This window comes from Sus scrofa, chromosome 2 (assembly GCF_054392235.1).
Source record: "Sus scrofa isolate SSC_HxYL_T2T_F1_AM1 chromosome 2, Sscrofa_HxYL_maternal_Yorkshire_Landrace_v2.0, whole genome shotgun sequence".
In the NCBI taxonomy this organism is placed as follows: domain Eukaryota; kingdom Metazoa; phylum Chordata; class Mammalia; order Artiodactyla; family Suidae; genus Sus; species Sus scrofa.
In genome coordinates this window covers 89,829,007-89,851,021 of record NC_139384.1, presented here as the reverse complement: position 1 = coordinate 89,851,021, position 22,015 = coordinate 89,829,007, and the positions used below count along the sequence as shown (strand labels likewise).

Here is a 22,015-nt window from a genome sequence, read left to right as displayed (position 1 = left end):
CCTTCTTCCCAAATTTTCACTCCCTTCCTTTCCCCTACCACCTTATTCCCCACATGACACAAAAATGGAACTGACTTACAAAAACTCATCCAATATGAAAAAAATAAGTCACACAACACTATAACAGGGGATGCTGGATCCTATTATAGCTTCCTGATCACTGGCCTCAGTGGACCCAACCCTTCAACCATGTCCCTCTGCTCAGCCACTCTCTATTCTTCATAATGGGCATTTCAAGCATTTCCCACATAAACAGCTGCTGTGCCCTCTTTTCCCCTCAGTCTTTCTAGTTGATCTCACCTCCTACCAAAGGGAAAGAAAGGGGAAATGGGAGGGAGGAAGGGGCAGCCATTGATGGGAACCACATCTGACAGTTACTCTGCGCACCAACACACGGCACTTTCTACATCTACATGTGAAGCCCTGCTGGCTCATTGACGTTTCCTAAGTAACAGACAAGCAGGCCCCTTCCCATTTGGAGCCAATGCTTCTGACATCTTCTCTCTGCACAGCCATTGCTCCAGCTTATAATTTTCCCTACAGGCTGGCAACCCACTTAGTCAGACCCTCAAACCCAAGCATCAGACTCTTGGATACAACAGCTTACTAGACAGCCTCTGGTCCCCAAAGTGGACTCCACACATCCAGCCTAAGCCCATGGCCTCTGCTGGCAACACCCATCTTAGATAATGGCCTTTCATACGCACAAGCCAGACCCCAGGTGACCTCTGTCTGGTTACCGTCATCACTATTTCCCCCTGATGCTCTTGGATGTGTCCACGTTCCCCCACCCCTGCCTCCGAGGGGCTAAGCTGCCCTGCCTCCGAGGGGCTAAGCTGCCTTGCCTCGTCTATAGTAATAAAAGCCTCCTTTCTGCCTGCTGTCTCCATTCTTCCTCCTCCTCATCTAGCTATCCTGCTCTGGCAGAATAATGTTCTTCAGCTGGAGATGTGACCACGTCCTTGTTCAGACTGAAGCCCCTGCATTGCTTCCCATTGTTTTCAGGGCAAAAACCTGCCTCTTCCACCTCTCCAGCCTCACTCAGGCCTAGATGCCCTGCTTTACAGTGTGGGTGCTCCCTCTGGCCACAGGGCCTTTGCACATACTGTGCCTCCCCTCTTTCTCCAGCTGTTCTCTCTCCTCTCATCCCTGAGAGTTGGCTGAAACACATCTTCCTCGGGCAATCATTGCCTGATATCTGCTGGAAGTTCAATCCCACCAGGCTGTGGTCTCATGATGCCATGGGTCTCCCCTTCCCAGCACTCCATTCCAGTCAGCAAGTCCACACTTAACTTGTTTTGTTTTTGTTCTGTTTTGGCTCACCCCAAGGCATGGGGAAGTTCTCAAGCCAGGGATCAAACTCACGCCACAGCAGCGACCTGAACCAGTGCAGTGACAACACCAGATCCTTAACCTGTGAGGCCACCACGAAACACCAGCAAGCCCACATTTAATTGTCAGATAAGTAACGAATGACTGACTTTTCCGTTATCCTGAAAGCTCCAAGGAGCAGGGCCCTGAGCTGTATTTGGAAGCTTCTCTATCCCAAAGCCTGGAACAATGAATCAAAGAATACAGAAAGGTATAAATGTGAAAGAGACAAATGTGAATGCCTGAGCAAAGTCCAAAACAAGGAAATCATGGATTTTAGAACAGCAGCCTACAGGCAAGAACACACAGAGGCATCTACCATCAGAGAGGGACCCAGCCTTGGCTCTGAGCTTCTAGGTGACCAAAATAAGGACACATGAGTGGGGGCAGGACCCACAACATGAAGAGATAAGAACAGATCGCTGTTTAGGAAATGCCCCGGTCTTCCTAAACTTGAGATGGAGAAACAGGCCCACATGTGGAGGGGAAGGGTAGACGGCTTTGTGCTGAGGGCCGATTCTGGAAATCAGACCGAAAGATCTTGAGCTGTGGCTTTCAGGGTGTTAAAACCTCATATAAAATTTTACACACAAGGAGTTCCTTTCATGGCTCAGCAGTTAATGATCCTGACTAGGATCCCATGAGGATGCAGGTTTGATTCCTGGCCTCGCTCAGTGGTTAAGGACCCGGAGTTGCCTCGAGCTATGGTGTAGGTTGCAGCTGTGGCTTGGATCCTGTATTGCTGTGGCTGTGGTGAAGGCTGGCAGCTGCAACACCGATTTGACCCCTAGCCTGGGACCCTCCATATGCCGCAAGTGTGGCCCTGAAATGAGAAAAAAAAAATAGTTTTTACCCACGTGTCCAATATTTGAGACAGATGAAATCAGAATGGTCCTGTCTAAAACTGGGTGGGGGTGCTCAGAGCCCCTTCCCCATCCCACCAGCCACCAAGGTGAGCCTGGGAAAGCCACCAATGGCGGCCCTCGGGGAGACACCAGGGGGCTTTGGTAATATGAGGTGCAGCATCTCCTCCAGGCTTTGTCATCTGCTGGGGTGGGGAGGCCAGGCACACAGACCTCTCCAAGGATGAAACCAGGCCTGGCCGTGCTGCTGGGACTGGGGCCACCCCTGCCACATAGACACCCTCTCCTGTCACCTGTGCCTCTTCCTGCACACAAATAACAAGACCGGGCTTAAGCACCTCCCTCAGGCTGGAATCCTGAGAAGCAGACATAGCGTCAGCCACAGGGTCTGCCAGCTCTGCCTGTGGGCCGAGTCGGTCCTTCCACCTGGTGTTATAAATAAGGATTTATTAGAGGAGCCAGGCCATTCATTCATTATCCTGCTGTTTTCCTGTCACAATGGCAGAGTGGAGTAGTTGCCTTGGAGACCGTAGGACCTGCAATAACTAAAATACTTAGTAGCTTGCCCTTTAGGGAAAAGAGCACCCACCTATGCTCAGGTGCTCAGCAGCATCCCCAGTTCCCGGATCAGAGCTTGACACAGAAAGTTACTTGCTGAGTAAATGGATGAAAGTGACAAGAGGCAGGCAGGGGACAGCACAGTCCACCTGGCTCCCCCAGTGGACTTCTGTGTCCAATTTCCTTTAAACAGTGCACTGCCCTGTTTTATGTTCTTAAAACAAGTCAAGGAATGAATAAATAATGGAGAAAGCCATTGGCCAAGAGCTTGGCTATGGTAGGATCAGCCTAGAGGCGTTTAAAAATAATCATTACCAACCATTCTTAAAAGGTTGTGGGGTTTTTTTTTTGGCCGTGCCTGCAATATGCAGAAGTTCCCAGGATCGAACCCTTGACACAGCAGTGATAACACCAGTCCTTAACCGCCAGGCCACCAGGGGGCTCCAAAGGTTGTGTGTTTTGAAGTAGCATCACACAGCAGAGAGCCTTCTGAGGTGAATGAGATGCAGATGGTACTAAAGGGCTGACTGGCCAAGGATCTCTACCTAGATAATAAGCTCGGTTTTCAGCCATTTCCAATAGCAACGAACTAGCGGACCTATAGCCAGTAGTTAAGTGACCAACAAGGTGGTGAAATTAAAGCCATTGATTGAAGTCATTTGTGTGCCATTCCCACAATCTTGGCAGGATCGGGATACCATCTGTGTTATTATTTGCTGAGTAGTTTCCTCCTTTAACTCCTTATGTAAAACTTATTTTAGAAGGAAAGTTTATACCATTCATGGGAGACTAGTGCAGTACATAAAGGTGACCCTAAACATGAATACAAAGGAAACTTTTAAGTCCTCTTAAATCACTTTTAAAATCAAAGTCTGGAGTTTCCAGTGTGGCACAATGGGATCGGCGACATCTTGGCAGCACTAGGATGCAAGCTCAATTCCTGACCTGGTGCAGTGGGTTAAAGGATCCAGTGTTGAAGCTGTGGCGTAGGTCACAGCTGCAGCTCGGATCTGATCCCTGGCCCGGGAACTCCACATGCTGTGGGGTGGCCAAAAAAAAAAAAAAAAAAAAAGTTTAATTCCTCAAATCCTAGGAAAATACTCCTATTGCAAAGCTCTGAGTTGGAGAGAAATGGGTGTGAGACAGATGCCAAAGTTCATGCCGAGTGACACTTTCTCCCAAGATGCTCATAAAGGATAAAAAGAATTAGGACGGGAGTTCCCGTCGTGGCGCAGTGGTTAACGAATCCGACTAGGAACCATGAGGTTGCGGGTTCGGTCCCTGCCCTTGCTCAGTGGGTTAAAGATCCGGCGTTGCCGTGAGCTGTGGTGTAGGTTGCAGATGCGGCTCGGATCCTGCGTTGCTGTGGCTCTGGCGTAGGCCGGGGGCTACAGCTCCGATTCGACCCCTAGCCTGGGAACCTCCATATGCCATGGGAGCGGCCCAAGAAATGGCAAAAAGACAAAAAAAAAAAAAAAAAAAAAAGAATTAGGACGGGGTTGCTTGGTGGAACCCAGGTCGCATTTATGCACCACCTACATTAAGTCGTCTCCATCCCTAACAGTTTAGAAAAGGCAAGGAAGAAGAAAACTTCATTCTCTTTTCTCCATCAAGCCTCACCACCACTTCACCATTCAAAAGATCGAAAGACAAGTTATAGAAGTGGGTGGCACCCCAGTCTGTCTGCATCCTCCGTGCACAGGACTGTCCCCTGGCGAGGCACCCTGGGCTGCTGGTGGCCTGCCTGTGGCTTTAGGCAGGGTGCCCTCAGCAGGGATTTCTCCTGATCTGTCCTGGCAGGGAGACTGAGTGGACACGGTTCATCAGACACAGTTGTCTGGCTCTCCTGTGCCTTGAGCTGGGAGTCTTTCAATGATCAGAGCTCCAGGCAGGCTGAACCCAGCCATGCCTACCGTGAACCCCACCTGAAGGCTGGCACCTGGGGTCTAGCCCTGTGCCCCAATACCTGTCTCCACGGCGCTGGGTGGTTGTTTTCTCTCGTTTTCCTTCCTCCTCGGCGTGGGACTCCTTCAAGGGAAACAGAGGGAAAGATGCCCCACGCAGGACATGGATCAGGCCCCCGATCAGGAGGACCCTGTCGGACCCTGACCTGCTGTGTGGACACACAGGCCCTGTGGCTTCTGAGGGCAGGCCTCAAGAGACATGGCAGGCACGGCTGAGCACACACGTGAACGTCGCAGGCCAGGTGCCCAGAGCCACCACTGCCTTGCCGTTCTCCTGACCCAGACTCTCCTGGGGCTGCCCAGCCCCCACCGGAGCCAGATGGGCATCTTCGGGTCCCTGAACAGGTAGCCCATGGCTGAGAGCTGTGCCGGGAGCCAGGGCAGCGGCCTTGTGGTGGCTCAGGGCACAACGACCTGGACACTGTCTCAACTACTGAGCCCGTATTCTCACTCCACAGGCTCTGATCCCAAAGATGGGAAGCAGCTCACCTGGAGCCCCTTTACCAACTGTCAGAGACCAGAGAGCCTGGTGTTCCTGCCAGGTGCTTGTTTAACTCAAAATCACGGCGGGGTGTGTCTGCCTGGGCTGCTGTGGTATTTTGAAAAATGCTTGGGGAGGGGGCATGTGCCTCTGTGTGGGAAGGGCCCTCAATATCTACATTGAGCAGGAGAAAGGGGCCAGGAAAGTCACTGGAACCAGAAACCGAGGAACTAACGCACCAGAAGACAGCAGCTTCACAGCCCTGTCGCCACCAAGGTGAAGAGAAGCAGGCAGCTGCGTGCCAGACCCGAGCACCCAGTTTCACTGAACTTTTATTGAGTTTATTTGTGAGATGCATGACAGGAAGTCTTTCCATTGTTAGTAAGAATAAAAGGTCATTTTCACAGTCACTTTGGCACACACTAACGTTATCTCATAAAAAAACCGGAAAAGCAACAACAATGGAACCTATAGAATACGTCATTAAATACATACAAAACACTAATAAAATATCCCTGATAAACCAAAGTGCATATCGACAGAGAGCAAAACGCCCAGGACTGTATTGCACCTTCCCAGAGTCACTCGTGTCACTCGCATCGCCTAAGTCAAAGTTGGAAGTTAACAGTCATGAGAATTAGTTATGTGTTACACCGAGTATTTACATAACAGTAACTAGTGCCGGGGGAGGGCTGGGCGCGGTCCAGCGGGGGTGCGATGAACAGGGGGGCGGGGAGTGACCGGCGGGAGTGCTACACTGGTCACCCAAGGGCCAAGGGCCGGGCGAGTCGCCCTCTGGTGTAAGGCAGCGCCGGCGGAGCGCCGCGGCAGCTCCAGCAACAGTCAGCGCCGTCGGGCGGCGCGGGCCACGGAGCCTGGGTGGGTTTCCACAGAGGTGAGCCGGTGCCTGGGGCCCCGCGCGGAAGCCTGGACTGGGGAACCACATCCTGGGCCAAAGGTGGGTTAGCCCGCCGCCACCCCCTAGACTTGCACTGCCTGCCTCCTGCCCGGGTCTCGTCCCCCCCTCTGAAGCTGGAGCTAGCGGCCCATTCTGTTATCTTTCAACTTTAAGGCATCTTCTACATAGTTTGATCTAAGCAAAAAAGCAATAAAAATTGAGGTAATTCTGTAGTTGTTCACACGGGTAGTGGCCGCATCCACATCAGACAGCCTCTTACTCTCACTCTCTCACCCCCGTGGATGGGGTCGTGTGCGCACGAGGAGAAAGGCCATTGGAGCGAATGGGCAGAGAATGGACATGGCGGTGTGTCCCGATGTCTGGCTGCGGGGACACGCCCCCTGCCTCCTCCGCCTGACCCGAACCCTCAAAGGGGACAGGGCCCGGGGGCGGGCCAAGGGCTGTGTGAGTTGGACACAGAGGCCACAGGAAGCAGGCCACAGTCGCACAAGTCAGGAGGACACACTCAGCACAGGGTCAGCAGCAGCAGCAACAGCAGAGGTGGCCGGGGGGGCCCCCCCGACGCACTGCCGGAAAAGGGCCGGGCGCCCAGGACGGCGGCGCAAAACTGCACGCCTGAGAGGCCTCGCCTCGTTGGTAGGCGGCGTTTGAAAGGGGGCCGGCGGGCTCCCCTCGACTTCCGACCTGCAGCTCCAGCCTGGAGGGATGTGGCCCCAAGTGGTCACCTTTGCACTTTGGCCTCTGGCCCCTCCAGCACCACGACAGATCTTTGCCCCTTTACAAGCCATCACCACCAGGTCCTGGCACCCCGACAAGAGGCCGGTGCCGGAGGCGGAGCCTCCGCCAGGTCAGGCGGGCCCTGCTGGCCAGGCGGCCAGGCAGCTCCAAAGGAGACAGCCGAGCACAGAGGCCCGGAGAAAAGATTCAACCAAGAGAGCGCTCAGGAAGAGTCAGGGGAGTTTTCCATAGGAAGAGAGGAGGGGAGCCCAGGGCAGGCTCCACAAGGCGCAGGGCATGCATTGGAGGGCAGAGGCAGAGTTATAAACGGGCCGGTTACTTGACGAGGGCTTCTGGACTGGCGAGTCGGGGTCCGGTCGGGACAGCCACTGAACCACGTAGCTCTTCTTGGAGGGGTCGGAGATGTTTCCTAGAAGGAAAAAAAAGGAGGCCGTGGCTGCTAGGGTACCAGGCCGGGGGGGCCGCCCTATCCCTCCACCCCATGTCGAAGGCTCCAGGGATTCTGGCATCCTACGGAGGAGTGACAGGAAGGCCCCGACTCCCCAGCCCCACATTCAAGGCCTCTCTCAGGACAGATGGGCCCCAGATCCTTCCTCTCCCACACCAAGCCCCCTGGGTCTCAGCCACACAGAGTAGCTGCAGCTACCACCCCCACAGCAACTCCACCTATGTCAATCTTTTACTGTCCTCTGTGTCCCCACTGTGCACCTCCCCCCCCGGGGGGGGGGCTGAGCAGTGTCCTGACTGCTCATTCTGGAAGTGCCGGAAACAAGTGAATCCCAGATCTATCCCCTCCGCCTCATCTGCAGAAGGGATTCATGGCAGGGACTATGTCTTGACCTGTTGTGGGGACGTGTGTCCAGCACTTGTCAAGGCTTCTGCATGCAGCCAGTGAGGGTTCTGGTTGCTCTCCTTGCAGGGCACCAGGCACCCGCTACTCACAGGAGCACCCCTGCTCACACAGATACCCCCTACTCATAAGGCACCCCCCTACTCCAATGGGAACCCCCGGCTTACACAGGCACCCCCTGCTCACACAGGATCCCCCTAGTGGCACAAGCATGGGCTGAGCCCTGATCTGCAGTACCTGTGACTCTGGTTTCTATCTCCCAGACCAAAAGAAAATGCCAGGAAAGCAAGGCCTTCGCCTGGGGAGGAGCATGGCAAATGCCAGTTCATTCCATTTCCTGCCAGGAAAAGGTCCCAGCCCAGGCCTGGGTGGGCTCAGTTTCTCCTTCAAGTTCACGGATACCGAGTTTGGCCAGCTGTAGGAAGAGCTACACGTGCCTGGACCACCCCCTCCCTTGTGCCCCGCTGCATGCAGAGGGCTTACGGGGACAGGGGCCAAGCCTGCAGATCCTTGCTGTCTCAGGCCGCTCCTCCCGGCAGACCCCGAAGCTGTTGTCCGAGGTTCGGCAGAGCACAGGCCGTTCCTGGGTGCCGTTGCCACAGGTGACCGAGCACTGCAGGCAGAGAGTTACCAGTCAGGGCCCACCTCCCATGCTAGGCTGGGTCTCAAGGGCTCCCCAAGCATGCGTATGTGAGAGGTGGCATGGGACGGATGAGAGTGTGAGCTGGAGGCTTGCCCTGCCTTCCCCAGCCCCAGGTGGCTGCCTCAATCTCCTGGGCTCTAAAGCGAGTTAGAGAGTGAATATACGGGGCTGAGTTGGACCTGGCACTGTTGGATTCTTGAGGAGTGCCTCCTTTCTCTGGCTGGAGGAGGCCCGAGGCCCCTGGAAAGCTGCTCTGCACTGGGGGAAGCTCTGCCTGCATCCAGGAGGCTTTGGCAGAGGCCCTGCCCTCCCTCTGGACACAAAGCTCTACACCACCAGAACCCTCATTGTCCCCTCCAGTCCTGGCCCCCTTGACCTCACTATCGGGGGGCGAGGCTAGAAGGAGCAGTCACTGGCTCTGCTCATAACTCAGTCCCGCTCCACCATAAGATGATTCTTAGGTCCTCACCTTATGAGTGGGAAAGGACTTAGCCCATCTGAGTTGCTCAAATCTACCCAGTCTCAAGAAAGGCCTATTTTCAGGACTGGCCCTTGGACAGCTCCTGGGAACCTAGTTCATGGAACGGTCTGTCTGGTAAGAGCGTTGTCTCAAGCCTGGGGCCTTGGATCAGGCTGCACGAGGTTGCCAGGTCGGTTTGCACCGACAATGTGATTGAGGGTGAGCATCTGCTTTCCCTCCGGGTTCTGGGACTTCAGTAACCGATGTCAATCATGCAGGTACCTCTGCTTACATGACTGATCCCCAGTGCAGCCCAGACACCTGGAAGTTTGCACCTGCTGTCCTCCAGACTTCACCCACCTGCTTCCCTTTGCTGAAGGGAACTACTCTGTGCTTTCATTGGAATAAAGTATAACCATGAGTACAGTAACTTTTTTTTTTTTTTTTTTTTTTTTTGGTCTTTTTAGCTATTTCTTGGGCTGCTCCCACGGCATATGGAGGTTCCCAGGCTAGGGGTCGAATCGGAGCTGTAGCCACGGGCCTACGCCAGAGCCACAACAACGCGGGATCCGAGCCGTGTCTGCAGCCTACACCACAGCTCACGGCAACGCCGGATCATTAACCCACTGAGCAAGGGCAGGGACCGAACCCGCAACCTCATGGTTCCTAGTCGGATTCGTTAACCACTGCGCCACGACAGGAACTCCTGAGTACAGTAACTTCTGCACGAACCCTTGAGCCCAAGGCTTGTCTTGCGGACCCTTGACCCACCGAGTGTATGGGCTGCATAGCAGGGCTCATCTCAGTTGAGCTCTGTCCCCAGGACTGCTCCTCCAGCCCTTGAGACCATCCTGCTCTTTCCAGCCCAAGTCTAAGACCTCCCTTGTTCATGTCCCCTCCCGCAGGTTTGGGTGGCCTTCTAGGCCATACCTCTTCCCCCAGAGACAAGAGCCCAGGGTTTCCCCTTATGTCCTGGAGCCCAGGCTGTCCCCAGTCTCCTAGGGGGTCCAGGCTCCTGTGGCACCTGGGAGCCTCTCTGCCCTGTAAAGACACATTCCATTGGGTTTTGTACAGAGCTCTAGCTGTGTGGAACCATGGGTGCCCTGAGACCTACAGGAAGGGGCCCAGGGCAAGAACTGCATCCAGGCCAAGGTAGAATGCCCTGGCCACCTCAGTCTCACCCAGTCTTGGTTTGGGGGCCAAGGACACAGGGCCAGGGGACTGCTTACCTGGGACCAGGGTCCAGCCCGCCACCGACCAGGGCAGAGCTCACGGTTGCAGGCCCGGCGGCCCTCAGGTCGGGCATCATTGCAGTGCTTGGTGTGCACGGAGCGGGTAGTATTGTTGTGCAGGGGCTGCATGCAGCGCACGGAGCGAGTCTGCATGCCCGTCCGCCCACAGCTCTGACTGCATGGCTCCCACTCGCCTGTGACCCACCTGCCAGGGCAGAGCAGCATGTGGTCAGCCCCGGGAAAACCAGCCTGGCTTCAGTCCAGGTGGACAAAGGGAAGCCAGCCTGCCCCCACCCCCGGGTGCATCTTTCCCTGCTGTCATGAAGGCAGTTGAGAGGCCAGCTGTGCCCCTGCTCGGGGTTCTGTAGATGAGGAACCCCATGCAGGGAGACCCTGGCTGAGGGGAGTGGCCATGGCGAGCCCAGGACTGGGGGACTCTGCCGGCCTTTGTTTCTTCGTAGGTTCCCAACTCTGCCCTCTGACCCCAGCTTCTGCTGATATCACAAAACCTCCCGGGCAGCAGCATGGATGCCCTCAGCACCTGTCCCCACATGGCCCCCCTCTGTCTATTTGCCCACTCTCTTCCTTGCTCAGGGCCCTGCAAAAGGAACCTGGGCCCAGAAATGCAGTCCTGCCAAACTCCAGGGCCAAGGCAGGCCATAGGCCCTGCCATGAGCTACTGGGGAAACATCTACCAAAGGACCAGAAGTGAGCCCCGCACTCTCAGTTTCCCCATCTGAGCATTGTCACTTGTCATCATTTCTAAAATGCACACTGTTTCTGTTTAACAGGTTTGAGGCAGGGGGCACTGCACAGCCTGCAGCATCTTAGACTCCATCAAGTACAGTGAAAAGAATTCATCAACCATCTCAGGCTCAGAGCTGCCCAGGGGCCCAGATCCCGCACCTCCCTCCACAGAAGCCCCAGGTCTCTACCCTCGCTCCTTTAGTGGGGCTCCAGGCTGGGGGCCAGGGGCCAGGAAGCCTGGGAAACTCACACAGGCTGGGAGCACTCCTGCGGGTTGCAAGCCCGGCGGATGGCCTTGGGCTTTGAGAGGGCATCACAGAAGCCTCGGTGCACCATCTTGTGGTCCAGCCTCCGGCGGCAGCCATACTTGGTGAACTGGGACCCTGAAGAAGAAAGCTCGAGGGGGCTCAGTGGGGTGGTGTGACCCCTCCAATGGGTGCGGAGGGGTGGCTCCTAGGTGCTTCAGACCCATTCTCCCCACTCTGCTGAGGGGGTGGGGGTGGGGCAGGGGACCCCGCCTGGTGTCCACTGAGCACCCCAGGCCAAATGAAGGTGAGAGCCAGGGAGCGTAGCCAGCTTCTCCTCTGGCCCCTGGGCTGGCTTCCTGGGGCAGGAGAGAAGGTTCTGTTGCCTCTCATGTCACTGTCATTTATTCCACCTTGAATTAATAACCGGCTAAACAGGGAACACAGCCTTCAAGGCTCCTCTGGCCAGTCTAGTGCAGCAGTTCCCAACTGGGGGTGCTTCTGCTCCCCTGGGCATATCTGGCAATGTCTGGGACACTTATTTGTCACAACTGTGGGAGGAGAGGCCACTGCCATCTACCAGGTAGAGGCTGGGGGTCCTGCTCAGCATCTTACAGGACAAACCTCGACAACAGACCATTATAGAGCCCAGGATGCCAGCTGGACCAGGATCTCAAATCCTCCACCCAGTGGGTCAGACATGAGAGACCACGGCTGGGCATCCTGATGTACTCCGGGTGTCTGGAGGTATCCCAGGAAACGGGGGATGGAGGGTGCTGGTTCAGTGGGAAGGTGGAGGAGTGCTTTCCCTGGGGAGATGGCCTGTACAAAGGCCCTGAGGCAGGAGCACAGCAGGTCCAGGAAAAGCACTTAAGTCCAGTGTGGACAGGGCCAAGTGGGCTGGGGTAGAGGAGGCAGTAGGAGAAGTCAGCTTGGACCTTGGAGACCATGAGGAGAATTTTTTTTTTTTTTTCTTATCCCAAGAGCAGAAGGAGCTGCTGAAACCTGTGACACCAGGAAGGGGTATGGTCTGATCTGCCCCATTAATAGGTCACTCTGGGGGCAAGAGTGGACACACAAGGGCCAGCTGGGTCAGCTGGGCCTTGAGGACGATGCTAAGACCGGGAAGACAGTGACAGCTGATGAGTCCAACAGAGGAGAGAATCAACAGGACCTGCTAATGAGATCTGGGGGTGGGAGTAGACGCCTGGGGTGCCAACCGCCCAGGCAAGAGCTCTGGAAAAGGAGTCTTCCATCTGCCTGGGCTGGGGAGTGGGTGCCCTGCCCGTGCAGTGGACTCCCCAGGTGCTGTATATGTGGGAGCCCATGTGGCATCTGAGGGATGCCTGCTGTCCAGGCCGCCTGCTCCTTCCTGCAGGCTGGGCTCTCTTCTCCTGCCTCTCATCTCCTCCAGCAACTCCAGCTCCTCCAGGAGCAGTGACTACACGGGGCCAATCAGAACTTGCCATCTGTTTGTATGCCCCACGGACTCTGCAGTCCAGGGCAGAGGGGGAACCCTTGGCACCCCCAGTCCTGCCCCAGGGAAGGAAAGGCCTTTCTGAATGAACTTAGGTGGGCTCTCTGCAGAGGGCGCCCCTTTGCTGGTCTCTAGCACCGCCCGTCTTTCCTTGGCTCAGCCGGGCGATGCCTCAGCAATCCCTCCAAGCCGCCCTTCAGCAACCGCCCGCCAGGCCAGCGCTCCCTCCCACAGTGATGCAGGTGCGGACTGGCGCCATCCAAGGCCCACACAGGCTCTTTGGCTGCCTCTGCCCGGCTGCCCTGAGCACCCGCCTCTCCTGTCCACCCTCTGCCCCCTCCCAGTGGGCTAGACCCTTGTCACCTGGGCAAAGGTCACTGGATCTGCCTCCCTGGCCCCTGGGACAGTTTCTTATACGTGGCACATCCCTTAGGCCAGGCGGTCAGCAGGGACCTCTGGCTCAGGAAGCCCCTCGCCCAGAGGACCCCCCCTCCTTGGGGTTCCCGGACTCGGAGAAGGCCACTCACCTCCACCGCAGGGCTTGGAGCAGGGAGACCACTTCTTCAGGGCCCACTCATAGCCCACGGAGTCATCCTCCAGGACGTTGTTGTCGTCCACATTGAGCGAGTCCTCGTGGATCATGTATTTGTAGGTCAGCGAGATCCGGGCGTCTCCCTGCGGGATGACCTGCACCGGAGACGGCGATAAACATGCCTGCCCTCTGCCACCCTCCCTCGGGCCCCAAGAGAAGTTCGTCCCAAGAACATTCAGGCAAGTTCTAGAAAGTCCCGGCAAACACTGAATTCACCACCAATACGGAACCACTGCTGGCCGGGGAACATGGGGTCAGGTCCTGCGAACCTCTGGGCACGACGTTTTCATCATCAGTTAACGCATAACTTTATTTTAGGTGTGTTTCTGTTTAAAGACACCTTAATTAATACGGACTGCAGATTCATGATCTCTAAACTCATGGCCAGTGCCCAGGACCTCGGCTCCACAAGCTCAGCTAACATCACGCTTGGGGGCAATTCAAACAGCAAAATCATCCCCCCAAAGCACAGAAATGCAAGAAACACGGTGCTAAATAGACTGAAAAAGTCACTTGCTTATAGTAGGAGCTGAAACAAGAATCAGAACCTCTGGAGGAGCTGGGAAAACGCATCGGGCGGCCACACCCGCTCTCCAGGCTCCGCTGGCCTCTGCAACCATCTGTGAGCCCCCTGCGAGGACAGGCGGACCTTGCTTTAAGAGCTTAGCTTGGAGTTCCGGTCATGGCGCAGTGGTTAACGAATCCTACTAGGAACCATGAGGTTGCAGGTTTGATCCCTGGCCTTGCCCAGTCAGTGGGTTAAGGATCCGGCGTTGCCATGAGCTGTGGTGTAGGTTGCAGATGCGGCTTGGATCCTGCGTTGCTGTGGCTCTGGCGTAGGCCAGTAGCTACAGCTCTGATTGGACCCCTAGCCTGGGAACCTCCATGTGCCAAGGGAGCAGCCCAAGAAATGGCAAAAAGACAAAAAAAAAAAAAAAAAAAAAGAGCTTAGCTTTACTGGGCTTTGCAAATACTACGTTTTTCACAAATTATAGGTTTGTGGCAGCCCCAGATCCTGCAGGTCTATTGGTACCATTTTCCCTTCCTTTCCTTTTCTTTTTTTGCCATGGAGACTCTTGTATTTATTTATTTATTTAAGTATCACTAATTTACAATGTGGTGCCATTTTTCAACAGCATTCACTCCCGTCGTGTCTTTGGGTCACATGGTTTGTAATCCTCGCCCTTCTACCTCTTTTTCATTATGATCATATCTGTTAGGGTGATCAGTGCTCTTTGATGTTACTATTGTAATTGATTTTGTTTTGTTTTGTATTATTTATGGTCTGTGCATTGTGTTTTTAGACATAAAGCTATTGCACACTTCACAGAATACAGGACAGTGTAACATAACTTTTTTCTTCTTCTCTTTTTTTTTTTTTGTCTTTTTAGGGCCGCACCCATGGCATATGGAAGTTCCCAGGCTAGGGGTCGAACCGGAGCTACAGCTGCCGGCCTACACCACAGCCACAGCAACGCAAGATCCTTAACCCACTGAGTGAGGCCAGGGATCGAACCCGCGTCCCCAGGGATCCTAGTCCGGTTTGTTAACTGCTGAGCCATGAAGGGTACTCCATTTTTTTCTTTTTCCTGGCCACACTCAGGGCATATGGACGCTCCTGGGCTAGGGATCAAACCTGAGTCAGAGCTGTGACCTACACCAGCAACACAGGACCTTTAACCCACTGTGCTGGGCCAGGGATCAAACCAGTGTGGCCACAGAGACAAACCAGATCATCAACCCATTGCACCACTGCGAGACCTCCACGTGATAAAACTTTGATAATGCAAAAAGCATTCACATGACTTACTGCCATATTGGCTCTGTTGTGGTGGGTCTGGAACGGAATCTGCAATAGCTCCTGAGGTCTGCCTGTAATGATTTTGGGACTAGAAATACATTTTGGTAGGCCAATTTACCAATACAGGAATGGCAGAGACTGAGGCCACGGTATGTGCACTGACAAAAGCAGGGCGCCAAAGGCGTTTCTGGGAGTGAAAAGTGCATACAGGTGAGGTGGGCAGAGCAGCCCATGACACACCCCAGCTGCACAGCTGCTTGCCTCCCATGAAGGGTGCTGGGTCCAGGTGCCCTGGTCCAACCACAGTGCGTTCGCCTTAGTGGGGGGGCTAAAGGTACCTGAGCCTTATCTGTAGTGTTTTTCATTATTTTACTGATAAAATATATTACTTAGGCAATTAAAATGATTTTTTTTTTTCCTTTTGGCCATGCCGCCTGTGGAAATGCCAGGGCCAGGGATGGAACCTACGCCACAGCAGCAACCTGAGCCACTGCAGTGACAATGCCAGATCCTTAAGCTGTTGCACTACCAGGGGAACTCCAATTAAAGTTTATTTTTTAAAAGTGAACTAAGAAATCAAGCCCCCTGTGTGCTCGCATCACCAGGAACAGCCTGGGGTCCTAGACTCAGGAGACCTGGGGTCCAGTTCTGCTCAGGCATAAAGTTCACTGTGGCCTGGATCCAGCTGTCTAATTTCCTGAGCCCTGTCGGCCACCCCCATGGAGTTGCAGGATTTGCGTGCAATGGCAGATGTGAGCAAGCATGAGGAAGGGGCAGGAAAGTCAGCCAGAGGAGGAAACCTAAACCCTACAGGGGACTCTGTCCGAGGTCACCAGGGGTCAGATGAAGGGCCCAGAGCCCGACTGACCAACCAACAGCTCCAAGTCTGTTCCTCGCTCTGACACAGTGATAAAACCCTTGGTCCAAATTACACAGCCTTGGGAGTTCCCCTTGTGGCTCAGCAGTTCATGAACCCTACTAGAATCCATGAGGATGTGGGTTTGATCCCTGGCCTCACTCAGTGGGTTAAGGGTCCAGCGTTGCCGTGAGCTGTGGCTTGGAGCCTGTGTTGCTGTGGCTGTGTTGTAGGCCTGCAGCTGCAGCTCCAATTCGACCCCTGGCCTGGGAGCTTCCACATCCAGCAGGTGAGGCCCTAAAAAGAAAAAGAAAAAAAACAAAAAAAACCCCCAAACCCCAAAACCAAACAAAAAACCCAAAGTACAGGGAATACAGAGAGGCTCAGGGTTCCCAGGCACCCCTTTCTGGCTTCCACAGCGGCCACTCGCCCCTGCCTCGACTTACCAGGACGGTGATGGTGCCATGGAGGGGGCCCGTGGTCTGCAGCGTCTCCCGGCCGTCCTCGTCGCGGTACTCCCATTCCACGCCCATGGCGATGAAGGATTTGGAGTTGGGATCCACGTCATTCTCTTCATTTAAAATGAACTTGCCTGTCTCCAAGTTCTTGACGGCTGAGGACGGCAGAAGACAGCGCCCCACCATGATCACCCAGGGAAATTCAGGCACCCTGCCGGGAGGCTGCTTTAAACAGGTCGAGGGGTCCTGGCGAGTGGAGCCCCTGGTTACTACCAGCCGCCCTACGCCCAGGGCAGCCCAAGTCGCCTTGGGACCCTGCCCTGCCCTTTGCTGCTCAGCCAGAATCAAGTTTCCCTCTAGTCTTACACTTCTGCCAGGCCCGGGGCCCTTTTCTGGATCTGCCCCTCAAACCCTGGAGGAGAGGCTCCCCTGGCAAGGGGCTCCTAGCTGTCAAGGCCACCTCTCTGCAGACTATCTGAAGCACTCCGTGGGCTCTCGGAACCTCAGCCCTTCTTGCCCCAGTCCCCGGATGCAGGATATCTGCTGGACACCAGGGCACAGGGCTGGGTAGGGGCTTCCTCCCCATGTGTGTTCCTTCCTCATTGGTAACTGTGGCTCGGCCTGGGGCCCCACCAGGTCCCCACGACCCAGAGAGGCCCCATCTGATGGGGGCTACCCCCAGGCCACTGGGCATCCACAAAGGAACACCTAAGAGCTAAGAATCCACTGGTCAGATAGTCCGGCACTTCCCATAGTGTGGAAGGTGGCTACTGGGAGGCTGCTGAGTGATTTAGGGGGGCACAGACCAGGCAGGGAAATCACAGAATAAGGAAATCATTCCCTATACAAGTCTAAAATCCCGAGACACTCAGTGGGCACCAGGAGGTCTTCAGCATGTCACCAACCCTACCCCTTCTTGTGCAAGGACAGCCTTCAGCAGGAAACAGTGTTTAGGTAGAAGCATCTTTCTTTTCAAGCATCAACTATTTTTTTTTTTTTTTTTTGTCTTTTTGCCTTTTCTAGGGCCTCTTCCCGCTGCATGTGGAGGTTCCCAGGCTAGGGGTCGAATTGGAGCTGTAGCCACCGGCCTACACCAGAGCCACAGCAACACGGGATCAGAGCTGCGTCTATGACTTACACCACAGCTCACAGCGACGCCGGATCCTTAACCCACTGAGCAAGGCCAGGGATCGAACCCATAACCTCATGGTTCCTAGTCGGATTAGTTAACCACTGAGCCATGATGGGAACTCCATGCATCAACTATTTTTTTTTTTTCATTTTTAAAAAACTGAAGTATAGTTGATTTACAATGTCGTGTTAATTTCTGCTGTATAACAAAGTGTTATCTTTGTTATATTTGTCTTCTACTTAAGGCAGGTGGTACTGGCTTGGCATTTGAGGGGAGCAACATAAAGTTTCCCTTAAAATAAGGAGGAAAGGAAAACTTGTATTAAGAAAGAGTGTGTTTGTCTCGAATCAGCAGGGTGCCGGACAGTGACAGTCTTGGAACCTAGGACCCAGTCTGGCATCCATGGCACAGGGAGGAAGGTCAGGCCCCGAATGGGGGGAGAGGCTTGTGCGGGATCCCCTCAGTGACCCCCACCCCCAGCATCACTTCTTACGTGGGCCCCACGACTTTGAGGGGCAGGGCGAGGATGGGTAAAGTCCCTGCAAGGGGCCCTGGGCAGCTCTGGGGGAGCACAGTCAACAGGCCAGGGCTGCCTTGTGGGAAGAGGCACCCAGACTTATTAGAATATCCCAATTTTCAAGAAATGCCAGGAATCTCTATTCCGAAAGAATCATCTAAATTTAAAATGAAACCAATTGAAAATATGCAAATGCACCACGGGAGCCCATCCACCAGCCGGCCTCAGTGTCTGTTGGAAGAGCCTGCATGGCTCCCTCCATCACCCACCCTCCCCACCCCTGTGGACAGCTGGCTTTGCCCTTGGCCTTGAGGTGGGGTGGGGGTGTGGGTATGTGGCATATCTTAGACATGTGTCCCTCCACAGCCACTGCCATGGCAGGGGGTTCTCTGATCCCAACCCCTGGCCTCTCCACTGGGAAATGACCCCAGGAGAGGCCCACCAGGTGGGCGGAGCCAGAGACAGGGGAGGTGGGGCTGCAGCCATGCCTCCCAGCTGGGGCCTGGAAGAGCCAGGCTTCGGAGCCAAGGCACTGTCCTGGCTCGGACACTCACCCAGGTGGTGGCTGGTGGTGTCCGCCTCCTGGATAAGCAGGTGTCTGGCTCCCGCTGGGATCTCGAACATCTTGATGTAACCTTTGTTGGGATGTGATGCCAAATGAGAAGGAAGAGAAGCCAAATGAGAGGGAGAGGGCTTCAAACGCTGACAACACTAGGAGGGCCTCGCCCTCTAAGGCGGTTCAGAAGCCCCAGTGTTTCCTAGGCTCTGGTCCAGAGAGGGGCCGTGGGAGAACTGCTGCATCCCAGCCAGTTGCAGCCCTTTTGCACCTTCCAATCCAGACCCACCCTTGGCCCCCTCCACTGAAAACTCGGTGGGCATCCTTGTGAATGGCCTTGGAGTCAACACTGGGCACGGAACTAAGATGCCATGTCTAGGAGGGGGCCCTCAGCAAACTGCTTGGCCTCCCTGGACCCCAGCGGCTTCATCTGCAAACTGAAGATGCGCGGGGGCAGGTGGAGGGTCAGCTCCAAGCACCCCGGCACCCGCCGAGTGGAGTCCGGCAGGTTGGCCCCATGGCCTTCTTCTGAAAGAGGCAAACCACAGTTGCTTCTCCCCATTTCAGAAAGAGGCAGAGTGGTCAGCTGCTCTAGGCCCACCCAGGGCACCAGTGCTCCAGAGGAGGCGCTCCTTTAGAAGGGGGCTCACCCAGAAGGCTGTTTGCCTAGAGTCCATCTCAGCCGGGGACCCCAAGTTCCCCACCCCCATCCTGGGGCCCTGGGTGGGGGGACAGGCCTACCTAGGCTGAAGGCTGCACTGACCAGCCCAGCAAAGTCCTGCCGACAGGCAGCCAGGGGTGGTAGCGGAGGGGCAGGGGGGTCAGCGGGAGGTCAGTGGGAGGTGGCTGGGCAGCCTTGGAGGGCTGGGGAGAGTACCCTCAAATAAAGACCCACCCGGTGCACCTTACACCCGGCATTCTCCCTGTCCCCAGGCCACCCTGGGGTCTGGCCCAGCTGTCCCCGACTTGGGGTTCTCCCTCCACCGCCCCCTCCCAGACCTACACCCCCTTCCCTAAACAGCTGAGAGCCCCGTCAGAGCCACCCCACCACTGGGTGCCACAGACCAGTTGGGGCTGGGTGGGGCAGGAAGGGGCACACTCACCGAGCTTCTTGGGCGCGCGGGTGAAAGTGCCCTTGACCACCTTGCAGTGGGAGTTGTCTCCTCCACACACCCCACACTTGTCCTCCTGTTTGCTGGAGCCGATCACCCCGTCACAGCCCACCTTCTGCAGGGGGAGGGGGTGTGGGGTACCCTTGAGACCCCTCCCTCCCCACCAGGTCCCTGGCACCTGTTCCCTCCGCAGCCCAGTTTTGGGCATCCCATCTCAGCAGTTCCTGCTGCAGGGGGAGGACAGGGCACTTTGGAGCCAGTTGGGCCCACTGTGCCCACCCGGCAACCGGCCTTTCCCCCTAGTCCTGGACAGTGTGACCTGCGGGCACTCTGCACAGCCTACTCAGGGCTGTGTCCCGAGGCTGTCCTGGCACAGGTCGCTGGCCTCCTAATGAATGTCAGTCAGACCTGGCTACTGCCCTTTGTCCTGGGCGTCCATGCAGCACCCTGGCAGCGGCGCCCCCAGGGCTCCTAGCCAAAGCTTAGGCCTGGATGCCCCTTCCTCTCAACCCCCCGGAACGCTGTCCTCCTCAGTCTGTCCTGGAGTGTCCAGGCAGGAGGTGACAAGAGTTGGTGGGAATTTTGCCTTCATTCTCTCAACCAATCCCCTCAACACTGTCCACTCTGGAACTGAAAATGGTTCCACACAGAGCAGGGACGTTCCCTTGCCCAGGGCCACCTGGTATATTACTCTGTTTTTTTCACTCTCCAAGCCCAGCTGATAGCACACCATTTCCAGGGCCCCAGACCCTTCAGCCCTGAGCACACTGCCTGGGGCCACTTTCATATCCAAGTCTACACTCAGCAGGGACGACTACCTCTCTGAGCAGGTCTGCTCTGTCCTAGAGTACACCACAGCATCACTGGTTTCCCTCTTTGCCCTGGCTGCCAGGAAGCTCAAAGCCAGTTCACTCCTCAAGCTCCTCTATCACTGCCCCTTGCTTCCTTTCCCTTTGCTCTTTGATTTCTGGCTTTTGTCTTACAAAGATCTTTGAGGGTCACTAGACTTTGAAGGGACTACAGAGACACTTCCTAGCTACACAGCCTTACAGAAACTCTGAGTTTGTTTCCACATCTGTGACATAGAGTCAGAGCAGCAAGGCCTGCCAGGGCTATTGCCAGGGTGGGAGGAGACAGGTCCCTGTGAACAGTCACATGCTGTCTGGCACAGAATAAGACCCAAGAGAAGGATGGCGCTGACACAGAGGAGGCAGGAAGAGAAACAGGAGGAGGGGGGAGAGGGAGGGAGAGGAGAACCTCCTCTCTGGCCGGGGGCGGTTGAGATATTGTGGTTTATAATGAATACAGATTTGGTCTTCACCCAGTTTCTGATTGGACCTCCTAAAACTCCTAAAGTTCCCTTGGAATTTCCTGCAATGAGAGCTGTAAAGCTGTCTTTTGTTATAGTAATGAGGTGACTTTTGGACCCACCTCAGGATGCTGCTGGCTGCCAGGGGACCCGACCATGTGATTAGAAGGTTGGACCTCTCGGCCCCACCCCCTGACCTCTGTGGAGGGAAGAGCTGGCGCTGAATCAGTCACCAGAGGCCCATGATGTAATTAATCATGTCCCTGTAGTGGAGCCTCCATAACTCCTCAAAAGTGGGGGGCGGTGGAGAGCTTCAGGGTTGGTGAACTGGTAGCGATTGGGCGAGGGCAGCGCGCCCTGGAAGGGCCTGGAAGCTCCGTTCTCCTTCCTGCATACCTTGCTCTAAGCATCTCTTCCATCTGGCTGATCCTGGGCTATATCCTTTTATAGTAAACTGGTCATCTAGTAATTAAATGTTTTTCTGAGATCGTGAGCCACCCTAGCAAATGAATCAATGGGGCTGTTGGAACTTCCCATCTACGGCCCGTTGGTCGGAAGCACAGGTGACAACCTGGACTCGCCATTGGCATCTGAGGTGGGGCGGTGGGCGGAGGGAGGCAGCCTGACCCCGTGGGATCTGATATTATCTCCAGGAGATGGTATCAGAATTGAGTTAACGTGTAGAACTCCAGCTAGTGTCAGAACTGCTTGTTGGACAACTGGAGGAAAAAAATCCTCCAAACTGGAATTGGAATCAGAATCTTTATGGCCTCATTTAATTCCTGATTTCATGCCGTGTGTGCACATGCATGCGTGTCTTTAGTCTCTGGATGTGCCTTTTGCTGTTATTTCACTTTGAACCTTCCTGAGTCATTGCGTTTTGATATTCTCTCATGGACAGCATCCGCTTGGATATTATATTCTTTTAAAAGAAGACTTTCGGGAGTTCCCGTCGTGGCTCAGTGGTTAACGAATCCGACTAGGAACCACGAGGTTGTGGGTTCGGTCCCTGCCCTTGCTCGGTGGGTTAATGATCCAGCATTGCCGAGCTGTGGTGTAGGTTGCAGACGCGGCTCGGATCCCAAGCTGTTGTGGCTCTGGCGGAGGCTGGTGGCTGCAGCTCCGATTCGATCC

General features: G+C 55.1%; 1 protein-coding gene across 4 annotated transcripts in view; it reads right to left on the bottom strand.

The window, feature by feature from the left end:
* Window positions 1-22,015, bottom strand: part of ADAMTS2 (ADAM metallopeptidase with thrombospondin type 1 motif 2) — a 223,945-nt gene that overhangs the window by 4,473 nt on the left and 197,457 nt on the right. For 2 of the 4 annotated variants that reach the window (XM_021084334.2, XM_003123651.7), the window contains 8 exons: window positions 19,564-19,687; window positions 18,459-18,539; window positions 16,244-16,410; window positions 13,076-13,235; window positions 11,077-11,209; window positions 10,077-10,284; window positions 8,228-8,357; window positions 7,214-7,303 (listed from right to left, as the gene is read on the bottom strand). In XM_021084334.2, the coding sequence (XP_020939993.1) occupies window positions 7,214-7,303; window positions 8,228-8,357; window positions 10,077-10,284; window positions 11,077-11,209; window positions 13,076-13,235; window positions 16,244-16,410; window positions 18,459-18,539; window positions 19,564-19,687 (1,093 nt within the window). Of the gene's footprint in view, window positions 1-7,096; window positions 7,304-8,227; window positions 8,358-10,076; window positions 10,285-11,076; window positions 11,210-13,075; window positions 13,236-14,191; window positions 14,564-16,077; window positions 16,411-18,458; window positions 18,540-19,563; window positions 19,688-22,015 lie in introns of those variants that run through there. The other 2 variants (XM_085013617.1, XR_014837944.1) reach the window with 2 other exon arrangements.